This window comes from Pelodiscus sinensis, chromosome 5 (assembly GCF_052426305.1).
Source record: "Pelodiscus sinensis isolate ZL-2025 chromosome 5, ASM5242630v1, whole genome shotgun sequence".
Taxonomy (NCBI): domain Eukaryota; kingdom Metazoa; phylum Chordata; order Testudines; family Trionychidae; genus Pelodiscus; species Pelodiscus sinensis.
The window spans coordinates 131,165,445-131,189,371 of record NC_143056.1 but is presented as its reverse complement, the minus strand read 5'-3'; the positions used below and the strand labels follow the sequence as shown (position 1 = coordinate 131,189,371).

General features: G+C 56.6%; 2 protein-coding genes across 9 annotated transcripts; one reads left to right on the top strand and one right to left on the bottom strand.

Annotated features, from left to right (window-relative positions):
- Positions 1–5,085: 5,085 nt before the first annotated feature.
- Positions 5,086–12,236, bottom strand: LOC102461336 (uncharacterized). 3 transcript variants are annotated; one of them, XR_012903746.2, is made up of 3 exons: positions 11,785–12,236; positions 8,940–9,008; positions 5,086–6,721 (listed from the first exon to the last, which is right to left on the bottom strand). XR_012903746.2 is itself a non-coding variant. In XM_089778938.1 (2 exons), the coding sequence occupies exon 2, from the start codon at positions 8,959–8,961 to the stop codon at positions 7,843–7,845; it is 1,119 nt and encodes a 372-aa protein (XP_089635064.1). In that variant the 5' UTR covers positions 8,962–9,008; positions 10,691–11,778; the 3' UTR covers positions 6,728–7,842. The 3 variants fall into 3 exon arrangements, 1 of the variants encoding a protein (XP_089635064.1); XR_016349743.1 differs by having other exon boundaries at positions 5,772–6,721; positions 7,512–9,008; positions 11,785–12,233; XM_089778938.1 differs by lacking the exons at positions 5,086–6,721; positions 11,785–12,236 and adding an exon at positions 10,691–11,778 and having other exon boundaries at positions 6,728–9,008.
- Positions 12,237–14,651: 2,415 nt separating this feature from the next.
- On the top strand, positions 14,652–22,746 carry PRR14 (proline rich 14). Of its 6 annotated transcripts, none has more exons than XM_075928946.2 (12): positions 14,652–14,824; positions 16,463–16,662; positions 16,979–17,237; positions 17,638–17,786; positions 18,065–18,332; positions 18,597–18,646; positions 18,749–18,807; positions 19,480–20,281; positions 20,598–20,682; positions 20,814–20,920; positions 21,139–21,210; positions 21,550–22,746. In XM_075928946.2, exons 2-12 carry the CDS (start codon positions 16,565–16,567, stop codon positions 21,806–21,808), a joined length of 2,208 nt encoding a protein of 735 aa, XP_075785061.2. In that variant the 5' UTR covers positions 14,652–14,824; positions 16,463–16,564; the 3' UTR covers positions 21,809–22,746. The 6 variants fall into 6 exon arrangements, with proteins under 6 accessions (XP_075785061.2, XP_075785059.2, XP_075785062.2 ...); XM_075928944.2 differs by having other exon boundaries at positions 14,653–14,824; positions 18,065–18,338; XM_075928947.2 differs by having other exon boundaries at positions 14,657–14,824; positions 19,483–20,281.
- Positions 22,747–23,927: the final 1,181 nt, after the last annotated feature.

Genomic DNA, 23,927 nt, shown 5'->3' with positions numbered 1-23,927 from the left:
TTTGCGCAAAAGCACTGACGTTCTACTGTTCGAAATCAGTGCTTCTTGCGCAAATGCTTTGACGTTCCCGTTCGGGCAAAAGCCCTTTTCCAGAAATGTTTTTGCGCAGGAGGGCCAGTGTAGACAGCTAAAAACTGTTTTGCGCAAAAAAGCCCCGATGGCGAAAATGGCGATCGGGGCTTTCTTGCGCAAAACCGCATCTAGATTGGCACGGACGCTTTTCCACAAAAAGTGCCTTTGCGGAAAAGTGTCCGTGCCAATCTAGACTCTCTTTTCCGCAAATGCTTTTAATGGAAAAACTTTTCCGTTAAAAGCATTTGCGGAAAATCATGCCAGTCTAGACGTAGCCCACGGGTCAGATTGCTTTTCGTGATGTCTAACCTATATCTCCCTGGCCGCAGATTAAGCCCATTGATTCTTATTCTGTGGTCAGTAGTCGTGGTGAACAATAGATCACTCATTTTTAGAACTGCCCTTAACCTAGTATAAGACTATGATCAGGTCCCTGCCACAACCTTCCTGTCTCAAAACAGGAAGTACTCTTAAACATGCCTGAGTATTTTAACCTTTCCTCACAGGCCAGGTTCTCTACTTTTTTATCATTTTTATTCCTCTCCTCTCGACTCTCTCTCCAGCTTGGCCAAGTCTTTCCTAACGTGGACACGATTCTCCAGCTGGGGTCGCCATAGTGCCGAGTCAAGCAGGAAATTACCACCCTTGTGTACATATAGCACTCCTGTTAATACACCCCAGACTGGTGTGCCTTTTCCCCTGTGGCATTATTCCCCTATTCCATTTGTGACCCACGGTAACCCTCACATCCTTTCCAGCACTACCACCCCCTCGCCTGTTGTTCCCCATTTTGCAGCTGTGCATTTCATTTTTCCTTCCTACATGAAGAACTTCGCATTTGTTTGTGTTGAAATTGCATCTTCTTGATATCAGACCAATCCTCCAATTTGTCACAGTCATGCTGAATTCTGATCCTTCATCCAAAGTGCTTGCAACCCCTCCCAATTTGATGTCACCTGCTTATTTTATCCTGATACCCTCTGCTCCATTCTCTGAGTCATTAATTAAAATATTAACTAGTGGTGGATTTAGGACTGACTCTTTACAGGACCCCACTAGCTGCACCCTCCCAGTTTGACAGCAAAGCATTGATATCTACCCTTGGGCTACATCTATACTGCGTGCTCTTGTGCAAAAACAGTTTTGCGCAAGAATTCTTGTGCAAAAGTTCTTGCACAAGAGAGCGTCCACACTGCTATGTGCTTTTGTGGAAGAGATGTGCTTTTGCTCAAGAGCGTCCATGGCACTGTGGACGCTCTCTTGCATAAGAAAGCTCTGGTAGCCATTTTAGCCATAGGGCTTTCTTGCTCAAGAAACCCCTGTTGCCCAACTACACTGCTTCTTGTGGAAGAGCTCTTGCGCAAGAGGGTTTATTCCTCATGGGGAGAGAAATAACTCTTGTGCAAGAAGCCCTGTTTTCCAATGCTTTACTGTAAATTTATTTGCGCAGGAACGCACATGCAGTGTAGACACTCTGCAAGTTTTTGCGCAAGAAGAGCTATTCTTGCACAAAAAGCCTGCAGTGTAGACGTAGCCTTGGCGTATGGTCGATCTCACCCAATCAGGCACTGGTGGCTCATTGGTTTCTCATGTTCCCTGTGTGTAGCTCACAACAGGGCTGAAATGCTTTGGTCTAACTAAAGTCATTGGGCTTAATAGTGTTGGCCTGGGCTCTACAGGAAGTCAGATTAAATGAGCTAATGGCCTCAAAATGTCTGTGAAATTTTGCTGCGTGTTCAGGCTGGGTTTGGCCATGCAGGTTGGGAGCAGACCTGTAACCAAGGGCTCTGTTATGTGTAATGACACTTTCAAAATGCATCCAGGCCTCTGGGACCCTGGTAGGTCAATTAAAAATGGCTGCCCACCAGTCTCTTCCTTGCCTTTCAGAGTTTGCATTTCAGCCCCCCTCCATCAGCTGTGGGGAACAGTCACACTGCGTTAATTTTCTGGCAGTGGATTGCCCGTGTTTGCTAGTGAGGAAGTGATGGTAGCAGTAAGGGGGAGAGGGGGAGGGGCATCTGCATGTGCAGGGTTACAAGCTTGGAGGGGCTGGGGGGGGCTGTTGTGGCCCAGCCGTGCCTGTCCCTGACATACACCTCGGCTACGTCTAGACTGGCATGATTTTCCGCAAATGCTTTTAACGGAAAAGTTTTCCGTTCAAAGCATTTGCGGAAAAGAGCGTCTAGATTGGCACGGACGCTTTTCCGCAAAAAAGCCTCAATTGCCATTTTCGCGATCGGGGCTTTTTTGCACAAAACAAATCTGAGCTGTCTACACCGGCCCTTTTGTGCAAAAGTTTTGCACAAAAGGACTTTTGTCCGAACAGGAGCAGCATAGTATTTCCGCAAGAAGCACTGATTTCAGACAGTAGGAAGTCAGTGCTCTTGCGGAAATTCAAGCGGCCAGTGTAGACAGCTGGCAAGTTTTTCCACAACAGCAGCTGCTTTTGCAGAAAAACTTGCCAGTCTAGACACAGCCCTCCATGTACAACAGAGGCAAGATGTGCGGTGGCCCATTTGGCTCAGGGGACTGCGAAACACAGCCTGTTGCAATAGCTCAGAGAGGTGTGTACTGCTCCGTTCATCTTGGCAGGTGTTCCCGTCCCCATCCTGCCGTTTCCATGCTGAGTGCACGCGCCATGAACTGAGCACGCCCAGCACAGACCCCATGCTGGAGTCCAGTGAGCATAACACTCACATTTCCAAACAGGCCCCCCCCCTCCCCAAATGGCCCCAGATACCACACAAAAGGCAGGGGGAGCGCGAACGCCTGTAGTCCAGTCACTTGTATTGAAGATTTGGCTTCCCTGTGGTTGGGTTCTAGGGCCAGTGCTTGTTGCCTTAATCCCTGGGGCGAGGCGGCTGAGCAGAGTTCAGGAGGAAAGGCGTTCCCAAGGAAACAGCAGCTCGCAGGGGAGAGAATGACGCCAGCAGAGCTAGGAAGGGCTGTCTACCCACCTTAGGCCTAGAGGCCAATGTTTATCTTTTCTCTGCCTTAGTTTGCTTGCTGCTCTGCCCTGCCCAGATGGCCAGAGCCTACTAGACTGTCTGGCATTTGGCTCTGCCAGGAGGCCAGGGCCTCAGACTGCTTCCTGATCTGCCTGACCCACAGCCCAGCAGGTCCGAGTCTTCAGAGTGCTAGTTCCCTTTAAGCTTCCTTGGACAGGCATGCAGTAGTGCGGAAGCATGGCTTCCCTCCGCAGCTAACGGGGAGGGATGGTCACGGATCCTTACAGAAAGCAAAGGGATTTCCTAACTCCAATGACCTCACTATTAAAGCCCTTGAGAGTTAAAAGAGCTTTGAAAACAAGCACAAAGCAAATTCCATCTCCTGCTCTGAGCTGGACAAACTCCCATCTGGGGCCATGTCCAGGTTCCTCTTGCCCTCTCCTTTCTCTGCACTTCTGGATTACACACGGCCCCCTCCCCCCATCCAATGCTCCCTAGAGCCAGTCACTAAGAGACATTCAGAGTTGGCAGCTGCAGCTCGCTGTGTCCTGGATGGTCCTTCACCAAGGGTCAAGCTCTTTCCAGTCCGGGGCATTTCTATGGGTTGCAGGATAATAGAAGGCTTCGTGGCAGTTGTGTCAGATGGAATGTTGGCTTCATGGAGGTTCCATGGCAGTTGGAACATTGGCTTCACGGAGGTTCCATGGCAGTTGTGGCAGATGGAATGTTGGCTTCACGGAGGTTCCATGGCAGTTGTGGCAGATGGAATGTTGGCTTCACGGAGGTTCCATGGCAGTTGGAACGTTGGCTTCATGGAGATTCCATGGCAGTTGGAACGTTGGCTTCACGGAGATTCCGTGGCAGTTGTGGCAGATGGAATGTTGGGCTTATGAAGATTGAAGCTAGAATGTTCTGTGGGAAATGGGATCTGAGTGGGAGCAATGGGTAAGGGCTCCCTGCTGTGATCATTTCTAAGGAGCTGGTTCTGCCCCAGCAGTCCAATGGCACTCAGCACAGCTGGAGAAGCATGCCCAATTCTGGGCACCAAGCTCTGCAAAAGATGTGGACAAACTGGAGAGTCCGGAGGCAAGGAACAAAACAATGAAAGGGTTAGAGAACTCATGAAGGAAGGATAAAAAAATAGGGTGTGATTAGTCTTGAAAAAAGAAAATTGAAGGGGAACCCCCAAGCAGTTTTCAAATGCATTAAGGGTTGTTGTCATGGGGACAGCGATCAGTCGTTTACCGTGCCCAACGAAGGTAAGACAAAAAGTAATGGGCTTAATCAGCAGCAAGCAACGTGTAGGTTAGTTATTAGGGAAAATATTCCAACTCTAAGAGCAGGTTAGAGGTTTCGGAGGGAGGTGGTGGAATCCGCAATATGGCTGGTGTTTAAGAACAGGTTGGACAAACGCCTGTCAGGGGTGGTCTAGGGTTACTTGGTCCTGCCTCAGTGCAGGGGGCTGGACTTGATGACCTCTCATGGTCCCTTCCAGCCCTAGAATTACAGTAATTCCTCATTTAACACAGTAGATACGTTTCAGAAAATGATCGTGCTAAGTGAAAACGTGTTATGCGGGGTCAATTTTCCCATTGAAAATAATGGAAAAGGTGGGGGTTGCGTTTCAAGCGCATGTGCGCTTACAGCTCCAGCCTGCATTTGTTAGCAGCTGGGACTGGGACATAAGGTTGGGGGAGAAAGGGGACTGGGTTATAGCAGGGAGAGGAGGTGTTTGGCTCTGGGGAAGGTCAGGGAAGGACAGGGGAGGGGGCTTGCAGCTGGCGGCTGGGTTTCCCCAGCTGGCCGGTCACCGGCAACTGCGTGGGGCTTACCCTGCCTCTGGAGGTTCACCGCTCACCACACCATTCCCCGGCGACCCCCTCTGGCTGGATGCCTCGCTCCCTCTCCTCGCTTAACACGCAAGGCACCCGGCCAGAGGGGACCACCGGGGAACTGCACGGTGAGCGGAGAACCTCCGCTGCTTTGTCAGGAGGCAGTAGAAGCCCCGCGCAGCTGCTGGTGAAGCCCCGACAGCTGCATGTGGGGGGCAGAGGAGAGAGAGCGAGGCATCCAGCCAGAAGGGGTCGCCGGGGAATAGCGCGGCGAGCGGAGAACCTCTGGAGGCAGGGTAAGCCCCGCGCAGCTGCCGGTGACGGGCCAGCTGGGGAAACCCAGCCATCAGCTGCAAGCTGGGGGCGGAGGAGAGGGAGCAAAGCATCCAGCCAGAGGGGGTCTCCGGGAAACAGCATGGCGAGCAGAGAACCTCTGCCACTTTGCAGGGAAAGCCTCGCGCAGCTGCCAGCCACCGGCCAGCCCTAGGGGAAATCATTTTATTGCGGGGACGGGTCGAGTTGTTCAAAAAATTTTCTCAAAAAAAAAATTCATGCTATCGCGAAAACGTGTTAAGCGGGCATGTGTTAAGCAAGGAATTACTGTATGGCTGTGCCTAGACTGGCAAGTTTTTCTGCAAAAGCAGCTGCTTTTGCGGAAAAACTTGCCAGCTGTCTACACTGGCTGCTTGAATTTCCGCAAGAACACTGACGATCTCATGTAAGAAATCAGTGCTTCTTGCGGAAATAGTATGCTGCTCCCGTTTGGGCAAAAATCCTTTTGCGCAAAAGCTTTTGCGCAAAAGGGCCAGTGTAGACAGCTCAGATTTGTTTTGTGCAAAAAAGCCCCGATCGCAAAAATGGCGATCAGGGCTTTTTTGCAGAAAAGCGCGTCTAGATTGGCACGGACGCTTTTCCACAAAAAGTGCTTTTGTGGAAAAGCATCCTGCCAATCTAGATGCTCTTTTCCGAAAATGCTTTTAACAGAAAACTTTTCCATTAAAAGCATTTGCGGAAAATCATGCCAGTCTAGACGTAGCCTTTGTGATTCTCTGAGCTCTGGGACAAAAGGCCGGGGGAGGAGAGGGCTCCTGCCAGGGGTCAGGCAAGGCAGGAGGGAGCTGGGAACCGCACCTCCGTTGAGGACAATACTGAGCCGTGTTCTGTCAGGATCCGAGCTGCAAATGGGGATGACTAGGATCCCAAGTAGCTTCTGAGCTTCCCTGCAACTGAGAGGACACGTCCAGGGCCATGCTGAGCCCTGAGACAGGCCCTCAGCACAGAGACAGGGTGTGACGTAGTGGGGACCGTGTTGGTTGTTTGCTTTGTGATGCTGTATGTGATTCCTACTGTCCTGTACTGTTCTGTTGTAACCCCGTGTGTGTGCCTCAGTTTCCCCGGGCACTGCACCGGAACCTGTCTGGGGATGGGAACATTGGAGGTGGCTCGCACTGAGGGGAAGGCTGCCCCAGGTTGTCCCATTTTAGCAGATACGTAACAATAGCTCAGGCTGTCCTGTAACGTGAGCCTGGATGGGGGGAGCAACCAGGTGACACCTTACCTAGGAATCTGAACAAAGACGGGGGTGGGGCTGCCTGGAGGGCTGGGACCAGTTGCTGGGTGTGGGAATTTAGTTTTTCAGCTCGCTTAGGGAAAAGGGAGTCTAGCTGGCTTAGGGGGCTGGTCCCCCTGTACCCAGGATGGATTGTACTGAATGCTCCTGGTTCTTGTAACAAGAAGTCTGTGCTACGCTGTGTCCATGTTAAACAATAAACCTTCTGTTCTACTTGCCAGCTCAGAGTCACATCCGGCTGCGGATGGGGGTGTAGGGCCCGGTGACTCTCCACACTCCGTGACACGGGTAGGCAGGTCCTGATGGGGACAAGAATTTTATTTTCTACAGATATAACTGATTGACATAGCAGGACTGGATCACCACCAAAAACAGCAGCAGTGTGGGGCTGTGTCTGCTGGGCACCAAGAGCAGCCACCCCATCCTCGGGATGCCACCCGCATCAAGCACAGGAACAGATGTTCCCCAGGTGTTAGGGGGCTCCTGAGCTAGCAAGTCTGTGCACCATGGTCAGACCACCCGGACACTGGAGCTGCCACCCAGGAGAAGGCAATGAGGCACACCCACACCCCCATCCCAGCCATCTTGCCTTGGAGAGCAGCCCCCCCTCCAGTTTCCAGCAATTTCACCCACCCCTCCCCATGGCTCCCAATACCTCCCCCTCGTCAGCTCCTGGGAGAGGGGAAGGAGCAGAAAGTGAGGCCCAAGCAGTGGAGTTCCAGGCAAATGAAGGGACAAGCCCCCGCAAAAACCCAGCATCGACAAAAGCCCCCATGTCCTTCAGAGATTACTCCCTCGCTACTATAGGGATTCTCACTTCTTCCCCACCAAGATCCCACTGCCATGTACCTGGGAACCTTCCCTCTTGGCAACATGGAAGGGGTGGAGCTACCGTGGCCTCCTTTGAGGGGCAGTGACCCCAGGCTGAGAATCTTGCCTTGTGCTCGCTGATCATTTCTAATAGCTCCAACTCAACTAGGACAGACAGGACCCCCCGCCTTTATCTAATTTCCACCCGTGGGCCTTTCAGTCATCTCCATTCCTCCTGCTCCCCTACCCCCCACACTGCTCCCACACTGCAATGCCTACATTACTAGTCCAGATGGGCTTTGCCTCGCTCCAGGCAAGAAGCTACATCAGGTGTCTGGGCTGATGTGGTTCCTAGGGAGGCCTGGTCCCAGTTCTCTAAGGTCCTTGGTCTCTGAGGAGGGCTGGTCCCAGGTTTCCAAGGTCCATGGTCCCTAAAGAGGCCTGGTCTCTAAGGATGCCTGATTCCAGAACTCCAAGGTCCTTGGCCTCTCTAAGGAGGCCTGTTCCCTAAGGAGGCCTGCTCCCTGGTTTCTAAGGAGGCCTGGTTTCTAAGGTCCCTAAAGAGGCCTGAATAGTAAACAAAACTGTCCGTCCAGATTGCGTGGGGGCTCTATGCCACATGGATCCTCTGGTGCTGGGCAAGGTGAGAGCTGAGGATGAAGCTCTTTCCACACTCCGGGCATTTGTAGGGTTTCTCTGCCAAATGGGTGCGCTGGTGCTGATTCAGGGTGGAGCTATCCCCAAAGCTCTTCCCACACTCTGGGCACTTGTAGGGCCGCTCACTGGTGTGAGTACGCTGGTGCTGGATCAGGGCAGAGCTGTCCCCAAAGCCTTTCCCACACTGGGTGCACTGGTAGGGCCGCTCCCCGGTGTGGCTGCGCTGGTGCTTGATGAAAGATGAGCCCCAGCTAAAGCTCTTCCCACATTTGGGGCAGCTGTAGGGCCGCTCCCCTGTGTGGGTCCTTTGGTGCTTCCCCAGGGTTGATTTGTGCCGGAAGCTCTTCCTGCACTGGGGGCATTTGTAGGGCTTATCGCCCCGGTGGGTCCTCTGGTGCCCAATCAGGGTGGAGCTGTGGCTGAAGCTCATCCCGCAATCGGTGCAGTGGTAAGGGCGTTCCCCAGTGTGGACCCGCTGGTGCTGGACCAGATGGGAGTTCCGGCTGAAGCGCTTCCCGCACTCGGTGCACGGGTAGGGCCGCTCGCCTGTGTGGATGCGCTGGTGCTGGATGAGGTAGGAGCTGTCACTGAAGTTCTTGCTGCAATCGGGGCATTGGTAGGGTCTCTCGCCATGGTGCACCTTCTGGTGCCGGGTCAGGCCCGACTTGTCTCCGAAGCTCTTCCCGCAATCCGGGCACTCATAGGGCCGCTCGCCTGTGTGGGTGCGGCGGTGCTGCAGGAGGTAGGAGCTGTCATTGAAGCCCTTCCCGCAGTCGGGGCATTTGTAGGGCCGCTCGCCTGTGTGGATCCGCTGGTGCTTGGTGAGGTGGGAGCTCTGGCTGAAGGATTTCCCGCACTGGGAGCAGCTATAGGGTCTCTCCCCCGTGTGGATCCGCTGATGCTTAATAAGGTCTGAATACTGGCTAAAGCTCTTCCCACATTGCCCACAGATGGTCAGTCTCTGGGGGATGGACATGCTATTGAGAAGCCCAAAGCCATTTTCCACCCCTCGGAGGTCTCTCTGCTGCTGTACCACCTTGTTGGCCTCACCCCGTTCCAGGATCTGTGACATCCTATCTGGCTCCTGCTGGGGATTGTCCTCCTCCTTCCCGGCACCTGCTGGAAGAGAGAGAAAATCCATTTCCAGGGAGAGAACAGAAGCCGGATGGGCAGGAAGAAACCCCGCAACCTTCCAGCAAAGGAATTTGTCATTCAACCATTGATATGTCTGAAAAGTTTACTCTGGTTGTGAAGGACCATGGAAGGAAGACAGCCACCCAATCTATCTACCCAAACCTCTCTGTGTTGTGCCTACTCAGCCTGGTCTAATGCCACTTCTGAATCCTCCCTTATCACGTGGCAGCTGATGCGTTGCCATTCATCCAAATCCTGGCTCTAGTTCTGGGGTCCACAGCTTCAAATGTAACAAATTAGAAAGGGCTCAGAGAAGTGCAACAAGAATGATTCATCTGCAATAGACTTACTGAGCTCAGTTGATTTAGCCTATCAAATGGAAGTGACTTGATCGCAGTCACTGGGAGACAGTAGCAGCCATTATAAGGCCAGAAGGGAGCCTTTAGTCTGACTTTCTGTGTAGCAGAGCCTGGAGAACATCCTTCCAGCTAATTCTCATTTGAACCAGAGCAGGTCTTCTTACAAAAAGCAAATCTTGATTTTTCAAACTGCCTGTGGTAGAGAATCCACTACAAACCTTGGGAAGTTGTTCCAATAAGAAATTGCCCTTATGGACAAAAATAAGGGCACTTTCTTTCCAGTCTGAATTTGTCTTCCTTCAAATCCTAGCCTTTGGATCCTGGAACAGCCTTACCCAGGGCTGTGATGGATTGTCCGTTACATGGAAACGGGGGTGCATTTCTTTAGGGAGACAATGCAGCCTACGAGATAGAAAACTGGGTGTGTGTCTACACTACAGGGTTTTTTCGAACCAGGCATAAGGATCTTGCGGAAAACGGGCTTTTTGCACACAAAAAAGAGTCCACACTACTTTTTTTTCCACAAAAACCCTTTGCGCAAAAACAGTGTGAATAAATTATGCAAATTAGGCACAATGAGATGCTAACCTATGCCTCATTTGCATACTCTCTGTGGCAAAACTGGCAGTGTAGACGTAGCCTCTGTGTGCCAGTTTCCCCATGTGTAAAGCTGGGGAAATGAGATCCCAGCTGAAAAACATGGCATGAGAGCTAAGTACTACTGTTCCCTAGCTTTCAAGCTTTTTCCATACCATGGCCCCTGTTACAACAGAAAAATCTGTAGGTTCTGTCCCCTCCCCGCAGGGAAAGAAGGAAGGAGAGCAATCCCCTACCTTTTTCAACACTCTCCCAGGGGAATACAGACAAAACCTTATCCTCTAATTTACTTTCAGGGGCTGGACAGCTTAAGAAAGCAGGATTTCCTCCACTGTGAGAGTCACAAAGCCAGGGATGTCCTTAGAATTTATGGGGCCCTAGGCAGTACTATGAAATTGGTGCCCTATCCCCGACCAGACTGTTGGGGGTGATGATTTTTTAGAGATGAGAATTTTATAATCTTCAGCAACGCACAAATGAAATTGTTTTAAAGCAAATTGAAAACTAAGGTTCTGTAGAAACAAACACCATAAATTCAGAAACTGACAGGATATACCTGGGGGCAGGGGGGGATATAGGGCAGGACAAGCGGGGCGGCCGCCCCGGACCCCACGCTTCAAGAAGCCCCGTGCATGCACCGTGTCAAAGGGGGGCCCCGCAAAATCGTCATCTGCCCCTGCCTGGGGATGGTAAATGAAATGCCTTCATTACCTCCTGAAGGGCTCTTTCACAGGTTAGATGTTCTGCTCATAGCTCTGGCAGGCTTTTTCACTTGTAAGTTAACTAGGTCCTCTCCAGACGAAGTAGAGCCACAGAACAAGGATAGGAAGAGCAGGTAAGTGGACATAAAGACCCAGTGGTGCCCCAAGTTTTCAGGTGCCCTACACATATGCGTATTCTATGCATGGGTACGGATGGCCCTGGGTAAGGCTCTTTAGCCTAGGCTATGCAGGAAGGGTGAGCTGGACAACAGCATGGTTACTGTGGGCCAACTGTCTGGTATTTATGGGCAGTCCCCCCCTGGTTTTCCAATCTATGGTGCTAATTAGTCTGCCACCAGCCTTTCCCAATGCTCCTCTGGCCCAGCTTATCTAGTACCCCCACCCAGACCAAGGCCACCAAGTCGAGTTGTTGTGGCAGAGACGTGGGGAATGACTGAGTGCACATCCAGCGTGAACAACTCCCCTGCCAAGTCCTGTCTCAGTCACCCCATCCCTGGGGCTGCCTTCCCCCACATTGGCGGGCTGGCAGAGTTTCCCACGATGCTTTGTGCCGCACAAAGCTGAGCTGGCGGGGTAGTTCCTCCCCAGTGCATTGTAGGAGAAGCTGTCCTAGGCACGTGGGGATGGTGGGATGGCGCTCCAGGGGTACAGCTGCAGCCTCACTGCCCAGAGAGGAGGCCAGCAGCTCAGGCTGAAAGCCCCGCCGAGCTAGGAAAGAGGGGAGGGTGGGAGGCAGATCCATACTGGTGGCAGTGGCCTGATGATCACCCGGCCAAGGTTGAGGGAAGGCGCCTGGCACTGGGAGGCCTCCTAAGCTGGGAGGCCAAGCGCCAGCAGGAGCTGGTGCCCTGCCCCCTGACACCTGCTGCTAGAAACACCCCACTGCCAGCAGCCTCCTGCCTTGCAGGGGGTGGGCCTGGGCCAGTAGGCGGGTGTCCCAGAGGGACCACGGGTCCCATTGTCCGCTGGGCAGAGGGGGCAGCCCCTTGGAGACTGAGCGAGGCAGGACAAGCCTGGGGCGGGGAGGCTGTGCCGGGACCCAGCTTTCCCCTTCCCTCCCGGCCGGGCTCGCTCGCTCCTCACCTGCCGGGGCGCCTCTGGGGACCCCCCACGCCGCGGAGCCCTGGAGAGCCGGGGCCCGCGGCTCTTCCCCCCGCTCCATGCGGGACACCTCGGCCGGGCCGGGGAATGCTGCGGGGCGGGGAGGAGGAAAGCGGCGAGGCGGGCTGGGTGCGATCTCCCCAGCCTTGCTCCCGGCGGGGGAGAAGCGCTCAGAGGCAGAGAGCCCGGGCTGGCCGCGAGTTCGGCTCCTCCCTCCCCGAGCCGTAGCGCTGCGCAAGCCCCGGCTGGGAGCGGGGCTCCGGGCAGGAAGGTCCCTGTGCTGCTCCAGCGCCAGGCTCCGGGAGCGGTGGGTGGAACCGGTTCCTCCCCCCGGCACCATGCACCCGGCCGGGCAGGATCTCTCCGGCCCCGCTTTTGCAGCGGCTGGCTCGCTCCCTTGGCTTAGCTGGGACTGGACCCAGGAGTCCTGATCCCTCCCCCGCCCCCAGAGCTGGGGGGTAGAAGAACCCGGGAGTCCTGACTCCCAGCCCCCACACTGCCACTCCCTCCCCCCGAGCCGGGGTAGAAGAATCCCGCAGTGACTCCGTTCTCATAGGCTGAAGACTCCCCCAGATTACCGCACGGCAGGGCGAGACTTGGAGACCCAGGCAGGGAGAAGCTACACAATCACCCCCTGTATTTCAGGCGTTCGATGGGCCTACGGTATGGGCGAGAGCTCCCTGTCCCTGTGCTACCCGGGTACAAGAGGAGAGATTATGGAGAATGGGAGACCATTTTACCGGACAAGCTTGTGAGGCTCCATGCGCTGCTTGAGGGTGTTTTTCTTTGGCGTGTTTTGCAGGGAGGGCTCCCTTGCCCACTGCTCAGATGCCACTGTCTCTGGGGTGACGTTTTCTGGGGGCTGTTTATACAGGGATCCCTTCCCTAGCCCTAAGATGCAGTCCCCCCGGGGTGGGGTCAGGGCTGACTATACAGGATCTCTTAGACAAAGCCATCTCAGGGTGGGCAGGGTCCATTTATACAGGGATTCCTTGCCCAGTGCAGAGGTGCAGCCACCTCAGAGGTAGAGAGTGGGGATTTCTACAGGATCTACAATATTTCTGTAGGATCCCTCACTTGGAGCTGATACGCAGTCACCTCCGCTATGGGGCACAAGGGCTGTTTATTTCAGGATCCCTCCAGAGTTTTAAACCAATGTCACTGTATTTTAGGATGTATTTTATGAGTTCTGAATGCTCCTGGCTTGGCTGGGCGCCCCCAGCCTGGATCAGATCCGCTCTCTAGGCAGCAGCCCACCATGGACTGGTGAGCCTGGGATCAGGTGTCAGAGCAGCTGATGTCCTGGCACCTCTCAAATACTACACAGGTATCTGACACGGGAGGGAGTCACTGGCCTGCTATGAAGACAGGGCACCTGCTGAGGAATGATACTGAGGGAGATGAGACAGAACTGAGCCGGGGGGGAGGGAGAGGCTCCTGGCAGCCTTTCTGGAATCTCAGCTTTTCCCTCCACTCCCAGACAGTTTCTAAGGGAGAGGGGAAGGATGGCTCAGTGGTTTAAGCAGTAGCCTGCTAAACTCAGGGTTGTGAGTTCAATCCTTGCAGAGACCATTTGGGGCAAAAATTTGTCAGGGATAGTACTTGGTCCTGCTGTGAAGGTAGGGGGCTAGACTCCATGACCTTTCAAGGTCTTTTCCAGTTCTAGGAGATAGTAATCTCCATTAATTTAAAGCCAGTATCTCTCATTCCCCATCTGTGTGGGACTTTCTCTGGGATCCTCAACTCTTTCCCTCCTTCCATCTAGAAGATCACAGCTGGGTCAGGGAATCCTGCTCAGAGGAAGGAAACAGGCCAGATCGTGCTTGGTGAAATCTCCCCAAGGGCTTGGCTGGAGAATGTGCCATGATTTTAACCCCAGCCCTAATCCCTAAGCATGTAGAAGTTCGGCTGCAGGATCCCAGCAAAGGGAAAATGTTCACAGGGATGCTTTTGAGAAACAAGATGCCTGGGGGTAGATGGCCTGTACCTTGTGTAGGAGGGGGAACCCCCTACACAGGAGTGTGGTGGGGCACAGGTAGCTTATCACCGTGAGAGCCAGCCCAGTGACTATGTAACAAGGGACCCTTCCACACACACAGAGTCATGGCCACGCTGGAGCAAACCCATGGGCCCCTCTAGCTTGGTATCCCCCCCTCTCCTGGGATCAGCCCCACGAAGAAAAGCCAGCATGGTGTAGAACGAGCATGGCACATGGAAGATGGTTGCAAAGCCAGGGAACGGCCAGGTCTCAGAGCGTATCCTGTTGCAGGGTGTGTGCCCGGGGGGCCCGCAGGGATGGGGTCTGAGCCTCAGGCTATTGCACCTGGACACAACTGGATCCCTGCCCAGCCTGCAGAGGACACGCATTGCCAGGAGGCCGAGGGGGATGTCCAGGGGGGAAGGAGGGGCAGGTGGGGCACCCCATAGTGCAATTACAATTTTGGTGGGTGCACTAGAGCAGGTGGCTGGGTGGGAGTGAGCTGCATGGCGAGGGAAGCTCGGCGCGTGTTTTAATCTGGTGCAGTGTGAACAGGACTGTAGGGGCACTAAGAAGGTGAGCCAACGTACCCAGGATGGGGAAGTGTCCCCCCGCCCCTCGCAGGTCGCCTGGCCCTTTAAATACCCAGCTTCTGGACCGCATCCAAAATGGCCTCCCCCTAAAACGGCTTCACCGTCTCCGATGCCCTTATCCAAGATGGCAGCACCGCATGGCGTCACTGCTAGGTCCTCGTCCCACCGCCCACGCGCCGTACTCTCAGGCTCCTGCCCCTCCCCAAGATGGCGGCGGCTCAGCTCGAGGCGCGGCACGATTTGCCCTTTTCCAAGATGGCGGCTTGCACGGCTTCACGCTCCGAGAGCCCCGGGGCAGCAAGGCGCGCACCTGTTGGCTGAGGGCGGACGGGAGCAAGGCCCGCTGCCATTGGCTGGGAGGAGTCGGGCCGGGGAGCGTCGGCAGAAACGGGGCGGGGCGGGACGGAACGAAGCTGAGCCGCTGCCGGGGACCGAACAAGAGCGAGAGCCGGTGAGTGGTGGGGGGAGGGGGCAGTGGGGAGAGCTGGGGGGCAGTGGGGGGAGGGGGGGGGGCAATGGGGAGAGCTGGGGGCAGTGGGGGGAGGGGAGCAGTGGGGAGAGCTGGGGGGCAGTGGGGAGAGCTGGGGGCAGTGGAGGGAGGGGGCAATGGGGGGAGCTGGGGGCAGTGGGGGGAGAGGGCAATGGGGAGCAGTGGGGAGAGCTGGGGGGAGGGGGCAATAAGGGGAATTGGGGAGAGCTGGGGGCTGGGGGGAGGGGGCAATGGGGAGACCTAGGGGCAGTGGAGAGACCTGGGGGGTAGGGGGGCAGTGGGCACTGGGAGAGTTGGGGGGAGGGGGGGCAATGGGGGGCATTGGGGAGAGCTGGGGGCAGTGGGCAATGGGGGGAGGGGGAATGGGGAAGAGCTGGGGGCAGATGGGAAATGGGGAGACCTGGGGGGAGGGGGTAGACCTGAGGGGGAAGGGGCAATGGGGAGACCTGGGGACAGTGGGCAATGGGGAGACCTGGGGGGAGGAGGTAGTGGGGGGAAGGAGCAATGGTGAGAACTGGGGGAGGGGGCAGTGGGGAGAGCTGAGGGAACAATCATGAAAGGGTGAAGCGGGGGGAGGCGATTAAGGGGGTTAGGGAGCAATGAGGGCTTTTGGGGGTGTCTGGGGGAAGGTAATGGGGAGATCGGGGGAAGGGAGATGGTCTGGGGGGGAGACTCAGTGGAAGGATAACTGGGGGGATTTGGGATGGGGAGGATTTGAGGGAGGAAAGTCAGGGTAGGGCAGCTGGGGAGAAGAGAGAGGTCTGTGAAGGAGGCCAGCAATGGGGGAGACTTGGTGGAAGAGCAATTTAAGGGAACTGTGGGGGGAGGGACCTACAGGAAAGGAGGTAGTTTGTGGAGGGGGTGCAGGATGAGAGAGTAGCCAATGTGGGGTGAGCCAAGGGATGAGGACCTGCGAGAGAGAATGAGAGGGAAGAGGAGGGTCTGGGTGGAAAAAGAAGCTAGGTGTGATGGGGTGCTGGGGCAATGGCTTCTGGGGGCATAGACCCCAATGGGGAGAGGTTTGGGGAGTAACCAGAGTGGGAGACAGAGAGGGGAGAAGCAGGGCAGGTGGGGCAGATCTAAGGAGAGAAGGGAGGAAACTGAAGGGGGGGGTGAGTCCTAGGGACATAGGGAGGCAGGACAAAGGGATGGGGTTGCTCCATCAGGGCCCCTGTAGGTGATGGTTGGAGCCCCACACCTCCCACACCAGAAGAAGGTGTCAAATCGCAGGCAAGCAGGCTCTCTGGTTACCACTAGCAATAGCTTTGCCTGCCCGCTAATGCCCTGTAATTATTCACTCAGCAGCTCCCTGCTCTGCGTGTCCATTGTGATCTCTGAGTTCTGCACCGTGGGAATGTGCCACCATTGCTGCCCCTCCCTCCAGCACTGAAGAACTCTTCCCCCCCCCCCCACATACCCACCTCCTAAGGTGGGAGGGGTGGGAGCTCAGTGCACATAGCCTGAGCCCTCTGCTCTAGGGGCCATGCTACCACCCCTAGGGTGCAGGAGGTTGGGGGGCGTCATGCTGAGCTCCCAGGAGCTTCTTGGGGTGGTGTCTTGCAGTGCTCCTTGTAACCCTGGATTCTCTCTCTTGGGCAGAGGAGGCCGTGCCAGAGGATGAGTAGGCAGGAGGCTGCCCCGGGACGACCTCTCAACTCCTGATCCCAGGGGCTGCCCCCTACATTCCAGCTGGAGCCAGCCATGGAGCACCCCATGGCCAGAGGGGCACTGGCAGGGGGCTGCACCAAGGTGTCTGCCTCAGAGCAGCACGTCCGTTGCCGGAGGCTCATTGTGTACAGGTGAGGGCACGGTGGGGGGGCGTCACCTCTGTCCAGCAGCCTCCCCTCCAAGATCAGGGCCTGTCCATCCCACGCTGGGCAGACCTCTAGGTCAGGGCCCTTCCTCCTCCCCTGGCCCGGGCAGGAGGAGTGTGGTGCATGGGGGAGTCTCAAGGGCTGTGCGAGTTGGAGGACAGGACGCTAGGTGAGAGGCAGCACGGGGCAATGATCTCAGCCAGGCTAGGTTGATGATTTGGGGTGAGGAGCTGTGGGGCTCTGGGTCCTGGGGAGAACATCATGCCTATAATCAGGGGGATTTGGGGTCTCTCTCTTCCAGGCCCTCTCCCGAGAAGCAGTGCCCCCCCGCCCCCCTGGGGCCTGAGGAGAAGAACCCGCCGCTGTGCTGGCTGCCCCGGGGCCGGGCAAGGCGCCAGTCGGAGAGACTGCTGGGCAGACAGCGGCGGCTGCAGCAAGGGGGGCAGGCTCAGTGGGGCCGGGGGACAGAGCTGTGGCTGGTGGCCTCGCCCATGGAGAGATCCCGGCAGAGGGTACTGGCCATTGCTCTGGAGGAGTGTCCTGCCACCACACGGGGGGCTGTGAGTGCGGGGGGAGGGATGGTCTGGAAGTGGGAAGGGCCCTGCTTGCAGATCTGATGGTTTGAGTCCCTCCCCCAGGGTGGTCAGCCAGCTCCCTTGAACCTGCTGAGTCCTTTGCCACTCCCTGGTGTGGATTTCTCAAGCCAGCCTCTCCCCCATGTCCCCCCTTCTCTCTCAGCCCCCTGCTGTGGGTTGCTCCCAGATGGCCCAGGAACTCCTGTGCTGAGCCTGAGGGGGGCTAGAACTGTTTGGTATTTGTACCCCCATTACATGTGGGAGGGGGCCAGGCTGGGCCTTGAAGGGGAAGAAGCTTGGGGTTGCGAGGAGCTGGGGGTCAGTTTGGGGGATGTTGTAGGGGATGGGGTCCATGTTTAACTCCATGATGTATCTTGCCCAGCAGATCTCCCAAAGGGGCCCATCCTCCTCAGCTCATCCAACCACCCCCTCCCTCCCAGGACAGCCCCTCCCTGAGGAGGCCTTGCCCTCAAATGGGAGCCCCCAGCCCGGATCGGATCAGACCTCTAGGAAGGAGGAGCCTACCATGGACCGGTGAGCAGGGGATCAGGAGTCCTGGCACCTCTCAAGTGCTGAGCAGGTGTCTGCTGGGGGAGGGGGTCACTGGCTTCTGGGGCAGGAGCATGAGGATCTGCTGGGGGTGGGGGAGGCTGGGAAGGGGCAGGGGTGCTCAGTGGAGCTGATGGCGGGATTGCGGAAAGGGTGTTGGTGGTGTGAGGATTTGAGGAAAGGGGGCTGAAAATCCTGGGGGATGAAGATTGTCAGTGGGTGGGAGGAGTTTTGAGGTCCATAGTCCCTTCTCGTTCTTCCAGGACCTCCCCCGAGAAGCAAAGCTCTCCTGCCAGCCAGGGCCCAGAGAAGAAAGCCTCCCCCTCGTGCTGCCCACCGCCAGGCATGGCCGGCTCTGAGCCAGAGCGTCTGTGGGGCAAGCGATGGCTGTTGCAGCAGGAGGTACCACAGCAGAACTGGATGCCGAGGGCGTCTCCTGCCACCTCCCACTGGGGGAAGGAGCTCGTGTCGTCGCCCATGGAGAGGGCTCAGCAGCGTGTCCTGACTGTGGCACTGGAGGAGTGTCCCATGGTACCAGTGAGCATCTGGGGGGCTAAAGGGCTGTTCAGCCCAGAGGGGAGGGCACGGTGTGTGTGTGTGTGTGTGTGCGCGCGTGCTGTCAGAGCCCCTGCCAGAGGTGGGTGGGGATTTCGGCAGCTAGTGTTCTCCCAGGAGGGGAGGAGACTGGTCTTAGAACCAAGGCGGAAGTTGCCCTGACCAGGCATTGCTGTTCTGTCTGCCACGGGGGTGGATCCCGTCCCCTGCCCCAGCTCAGATGCCGCCTCTCATTGGCAGGATGCTGATCTGCAGCAGGAAGATCTGCTGACACCATCATCTCCTAGCACGTGAGTGCACTTCCCTACCAACTAGCTGGGGTGGGACGTGGGGCCTTTTCCCTCTAGGGGGCGCTGGCCCCAGAACATCACTTCCTCTCTTTCTCCTGACAGGGCTGATCAGCTGACGGCATCTTCCTCCTCAGCCCAATGGCAGCACTGCTCACAGCCAGGTGGGCAGAGCTCCAATGCACACAGAGGCAGGGCAAAGGGAGGAGCTTAGACATGGGGGTGGGGCTGCAAGCAGAGTAGGGGTTGAACTTCTCAAAACGTTTTTTTGAGTGAAAATATTGTTGAGAAGGAAACATTAATTTCAAAGAAACGTCAGGCGGGGAAAATCCTATTTGGGTGTTTGGGAAGTGGCCATTTTTTTAAACTTGTTTTTATTTTATCGAAAAGACACCTCGAAGTTTTTCAAGAGATTGAATCAAAGCAAGAGCGTTTAGCTCTTTCTTGGTGAAACTTTGCTGCTCAGAATGTGACTTCCCCAAGTTTTGTTTTGTCCCACGGGAGTCAGTTGCGTTTTTGTTCTGAAAGTTGGGCCAGGAGCCAAGATTGGATGTTTTCCTGGGAAGCATAAAACCTGCTTGCACCCAGTTGTAGAGCAGAGGTCCAAATGGGTGAAGGGTGGGAAGGAAAAGGGCTGGCAGGATGACGTCCATCGGGAGCTGGACTTCGGGGGGGGGGGGGGGAAGCGGATGTCTGAGATGGGTGGAGGGGGAGTAAGGAGGCTTCTGAAGGACTTTGGGAAGCTTGCAGAGGGCTTAAGGGGTTCAGTCACTTTTGGGGCAAAGCATGGCATGGTCCTCCTGTGGCGGCTTCTGATGCCTGTGCCATCTTCCCAGCAGATCCTGCCCCAGGAGAAATTGAGCCATCTGGCAGCCTCCTTCCCTCCTCCTCCTCTGCCTGGCCTCCTCCCATCTGTTCACTGCTGCGCCCCCAGGCCTCAGCCCCCCGCTTCCGGCACTGGGGCATCACCCCTTTCTTCCAGACTGTCAAATCCAAGCTGGAGACCTTCGCCGACATCTTCCTGAGCCCCGTCAAGCCACGCCTGTGCCCCCCACCTCCTCCCCGGCTGGAGGAGGGGGAGGGGCAGTCGGCAGAGCCCCCCTGCCCTGAGGAGGAGCCAGCACAGAGCCAGGGTGGGCCGAGCCAGCCGGGGGCACGCAGCCCACGCCAGGGGATGAACATCGAGGTGAAAATTGCCATCTCGGAACCAGCGGAGCGGAGGGGCCCTGGCAAGGCCGAAGATGAGGAGGAGGGGGATGGCGTTGTGAGCCGCAGACCCTCCATCCGCCAGTGGCGCCTGAGCCCTGAGGACCCCGGCCAGCCCCGCCTGGGCCGCAGCTACTCCTGCCCTGACTTCCCTTGGGCTATGCCGTCGCCCTTGCCAGCGCCCGCCCCCTGCCCAGCACGCCGGCGCCGCCACACGGTCTGCAGCCTGGAGGTGTCGCGGGAGTTGCTGTGGGACCATCCCTCGCCCCGTGCCCTGCCCTGCCTGCGCAAGGAGGTCTTCCCCTTCCCCCTCCCATCCTCTCGTCGTTCGCTCAGCCCAGTGGTGCGCATGGCCCGCTGTGATGAGACCTGTTCTTCCTGCCCGGGGCCACCCCGCCACGAGGAGTCTGCCGCTGCCCTGCTCCACCCCAGGTAACCCTGCCCCCTACATTCTCCTCCCCCCAGCCATGCTCCCTGACACTGCTTGGCCTAGGGATCTGTCCCCTGGGCCCCACTGCTCGGTGCCAGGTGACCTTGCTACTGCCTGCTTCACCTGTTATCCCCTGCCTGCCCCTTACACCATCCCACCTTGCCCCAGGAAATCCTGCCTCATCCCTCTTGCTGCCCAACCTTGGCCTAGGTAATCCCACTGCCATCTGCCTGACCCAGCATCTCGGCTCCCGGTGCCATGGAGCCTCCAGAAAAGGGCCCCAAAGGTTCGAGTCTCTATGGTCTTCTTGCCTCACAGGGACCGCTCCCAGGGCTCGGAGCAGGGGGACAGGGGCCATGGCACCACCACAGGCAGGATTGTGCTGTCACACACAGATGCCAAGGTGAGATGGCCCAGTAGGGGTGCCGTGGGGGCGGAGGGTGGGTGGCACTTGGGTGGTGTAGGGGCATGCTCCACTCAGTCTGTGCATGACAGGGAATCCTTCCTGACCCTGTCCTATTTACCTCCCTGTAGAGCTCCCAGGAAGGGACCACAGGGAAAGTGTCCCACTTCCGCATCCGCAAGACTCCCTCCAAACAGCAAGCGAACCTCACGCCCATGGGCCTGCCCCGGCCAGTCAGGTATGGGGACATCTGCTGGTGTGTAACTGAGAGTCCAGACTCCTGGGTTCTGTCCCTGGCTCTGAATCTCCCTGACGATTACAGCTGGCCGCAGGACTCTTGTTCTAGAGCTGGGCATCACTGTTGTGCAGCATTGTCCGGGCCCCACCCCAGCGCCTGCTGCGTCGCTGCACAGACATCCTTGTGCCCCGTTGCTCAGTCTGGTCTCCCCATCGCAGGTTAGACAAGAAGGAGTTCAGTCTGGAGGAGATCTACACCAATAAGAACTACCGCACTCCCACCGAAAAGAGGTGAGGAGGCCCTGGGGGCTGCTGCTGGAGGGGTGAAGAGTTGGGGGAGTAATGGGGGGAAGGGTGACATCCACCTCCCCTAACTCACAGGAAGGGAAGAGCCCTGGCTGCAGAGGTGGGGAGGGGTGCAGGAGGTTAAATCTAGCTGTGCTTGGTTCTTGCTGCTGGGAGCCCAGGAATCTGATCCCCCATCTGCCCTGTCCCCTATGCTGAGGGGATTCTAGCTGGGGGACACAGTAGGGCATCCGAGCCCCATTTGTACTATGGGTGTCCAGCCAGGAGATGGGGCGGTTGGTACTTGGCACCTGAGTCCATCTAGCCTTTTCCGCTCACCCGCAGGACCTTTGAAACCATCTTCGAGGAGCCTCGGGAGCGGAACGGGGCACTGGTGCTCACCAGCCAGCGCAAACTGAAGCGCACCATGGAGTTCCAGGACAGCAGCCTGCCCCGCAAGCAGCGCCGGTCCCGGTCCCGGGGGAGGCTGGCAGGGCGGGTGCCCGGTGGGCGCCGGGCCCCACCCCAGCACCCCAACCTGGAGGAACTTTTGCGCCAGCGCCTGGCTGAGCTGGATGCCCTGTTTGAAGCCGATAGGGACTAGGGGGCACTTCATTGTCCAAATACACACTGGGGGCATCAAACCAGAGACTGGGGTGGGCAACTCCCAGAATCCTGTGGGATCCCAGGAGAGTGGTTATGTCCTAGGATGCTCCCAGTATCCTCAGCTCTCCCAGGGAGCATCTCCCTTTGGGACATACTCAGAATATTCTGCTTGTGGGTCCTCCTCTTAGAGCCATCATGCCCTCCAGGGATGCTCCCAGAATCCCCGGGGCTCCTGAATCGATGTCCGGGCAGGGATCTCTCTGGGAGGATGTATTAGCTCTGCCCAGAATCCTTTGCTTCCCAGGAGACATCTCCCCTTTGAGCCCTGGTTCTGCCCACAATTGACTGCTTGCCTGAGGGCAGCTCTTAGCTCAGGCAGATCTGGAAGAAGCTGGGGCACCCGTCCGGAAGCCAGTCACTAAGATGCCTCCACTGCTGCTCCCCTCACAAGCTCCTGGTCCAGTCCAGGAGCAGGGTAGGGGAGTGAAGGTCCAGCAGGTGTACCAAACCTTCCCTTTCTCTGTACTTAGTTGCCTACGCACAAATCCTCCTGGTGCCTCCATCCTCCCGGTGCCTCTGTCTAGCACCCCCAGCGGTGGAACGTGCTGGGGCAGATTGTTTAGCAGGGCAAGTATTGGCCATTTTAGGGTCACCTTCCACTGGGTGCCTTGGGGTCAAGTGGCCTTTGTCCAGTCAGGCTGGGATATAAGGGCAGGAAGAGGGACTTGTGGGTAAAGGCACCAGGGCGTCCGTTCCCTGTGTGTATTGGGGAGAGGAGGGCATTTTCCCTCTGAAGGGCACTGGTAGGAGCCCTGCGCATGGAGCATCTCCGGAGCTGGGCCCTATTGGGCCACTCAGTGGATGTGTGGTTTTATGTGTGTGTTTTTTTTTTTTTTTTTGAGATCTATATTTCTATTAAACTTTTCAACAAAAACATCCACCCTGTTGTCTGATCACCTTCATTCATGCTGTTCCTGGCCATTGTGCTGTGGGGAAGGGGAGCTGAATAGGGGGCGCTCTCCTGCAATCAGCGCTGATCTCAGTGTGGTGCTAGAAGGCGTTAGGGAGCAGGGTGGGGGTGCTTTCCTTTTGCAGCCACTACTAACCCCTGCAAGCCGGTAGGGGGCACTGGGCTGCATTGAGCTCAGCTGGAGTCTGTGGCAATGGATAGAGGAGGAAGCTGGTGGGAGGTAAGCTCAGAACCTCCGTGCCCTGTGGATGGGAGATGGTTATATGTTGTCCTGGCCCTGCTGGCTTAACTGTCCCAGGCTGTTAGTGCCAAAGGTAGAGTTCGGAGTTATCTGACTGCCACTCCTTGCTTGGTCAGGCTCATTTGCCTGCCTTGAGCCTGCTGTAGGTACTCCAATGCCTTGCCTGAATCTGCCCTGCCGATACCGTCTCTCTTAAGGAACCATAGCCCCAAACAGCGTGGGCCCTGCAGTCGAGAGGCTCCTGCTCTCGTGAGGGAAAGGAGCAGGGAGGAGGCCAGAGTTAAGGTAACTCCTTTATCATAGCAGCTAGGCGCCCCAGTCACAAACCAGCCGCAACTGTTCTTGGTGCTCCACCAACAAAATGATTGCCCCTTATGTGCTGGCATGGGTATGGGATGTGATATCCCAGGAGGTTGGGATAAGAAATGCTGCTGCATTGGATGCTCAGTCCCTGTGTGTTAAGTGGAGGAGAGGGAGGCTCACTGCTGGTTTTGGAGCAACCTGCTCATTGGGTATTGAGCTAAGTCCCCTGCCTTTGTTGGCTTGTTAGGATGGGGCATCTGCATCTGCTGCAGCAATGGACTGGCCCATACCTGGCTCCTTGGTGCTGGGTCAGCCCCCCTCCCACAGCTATAGCTTCTGGGAGGGAAGGGATGGTCACCAGGTGGGATGCTGATGTCAGGATGCTGAGGAACGACTAACGTTCCCTCTAACTTTTTCCCATCCCTGTACAGAATACATTTGATGTGCCCTGCCGCCCGTGTGGGTGTGCACCACCCGTGGAAATGCATGCTCCTGGCTGGGCAGCATTTGAATCTCTCCTGGGTGCCCACCCAAGCGCTCTGCTTCCAGGGAACGCGGGCGGTCACATTGCAACACGGCAAGGCGCTAGCACAGGGTCCAAGT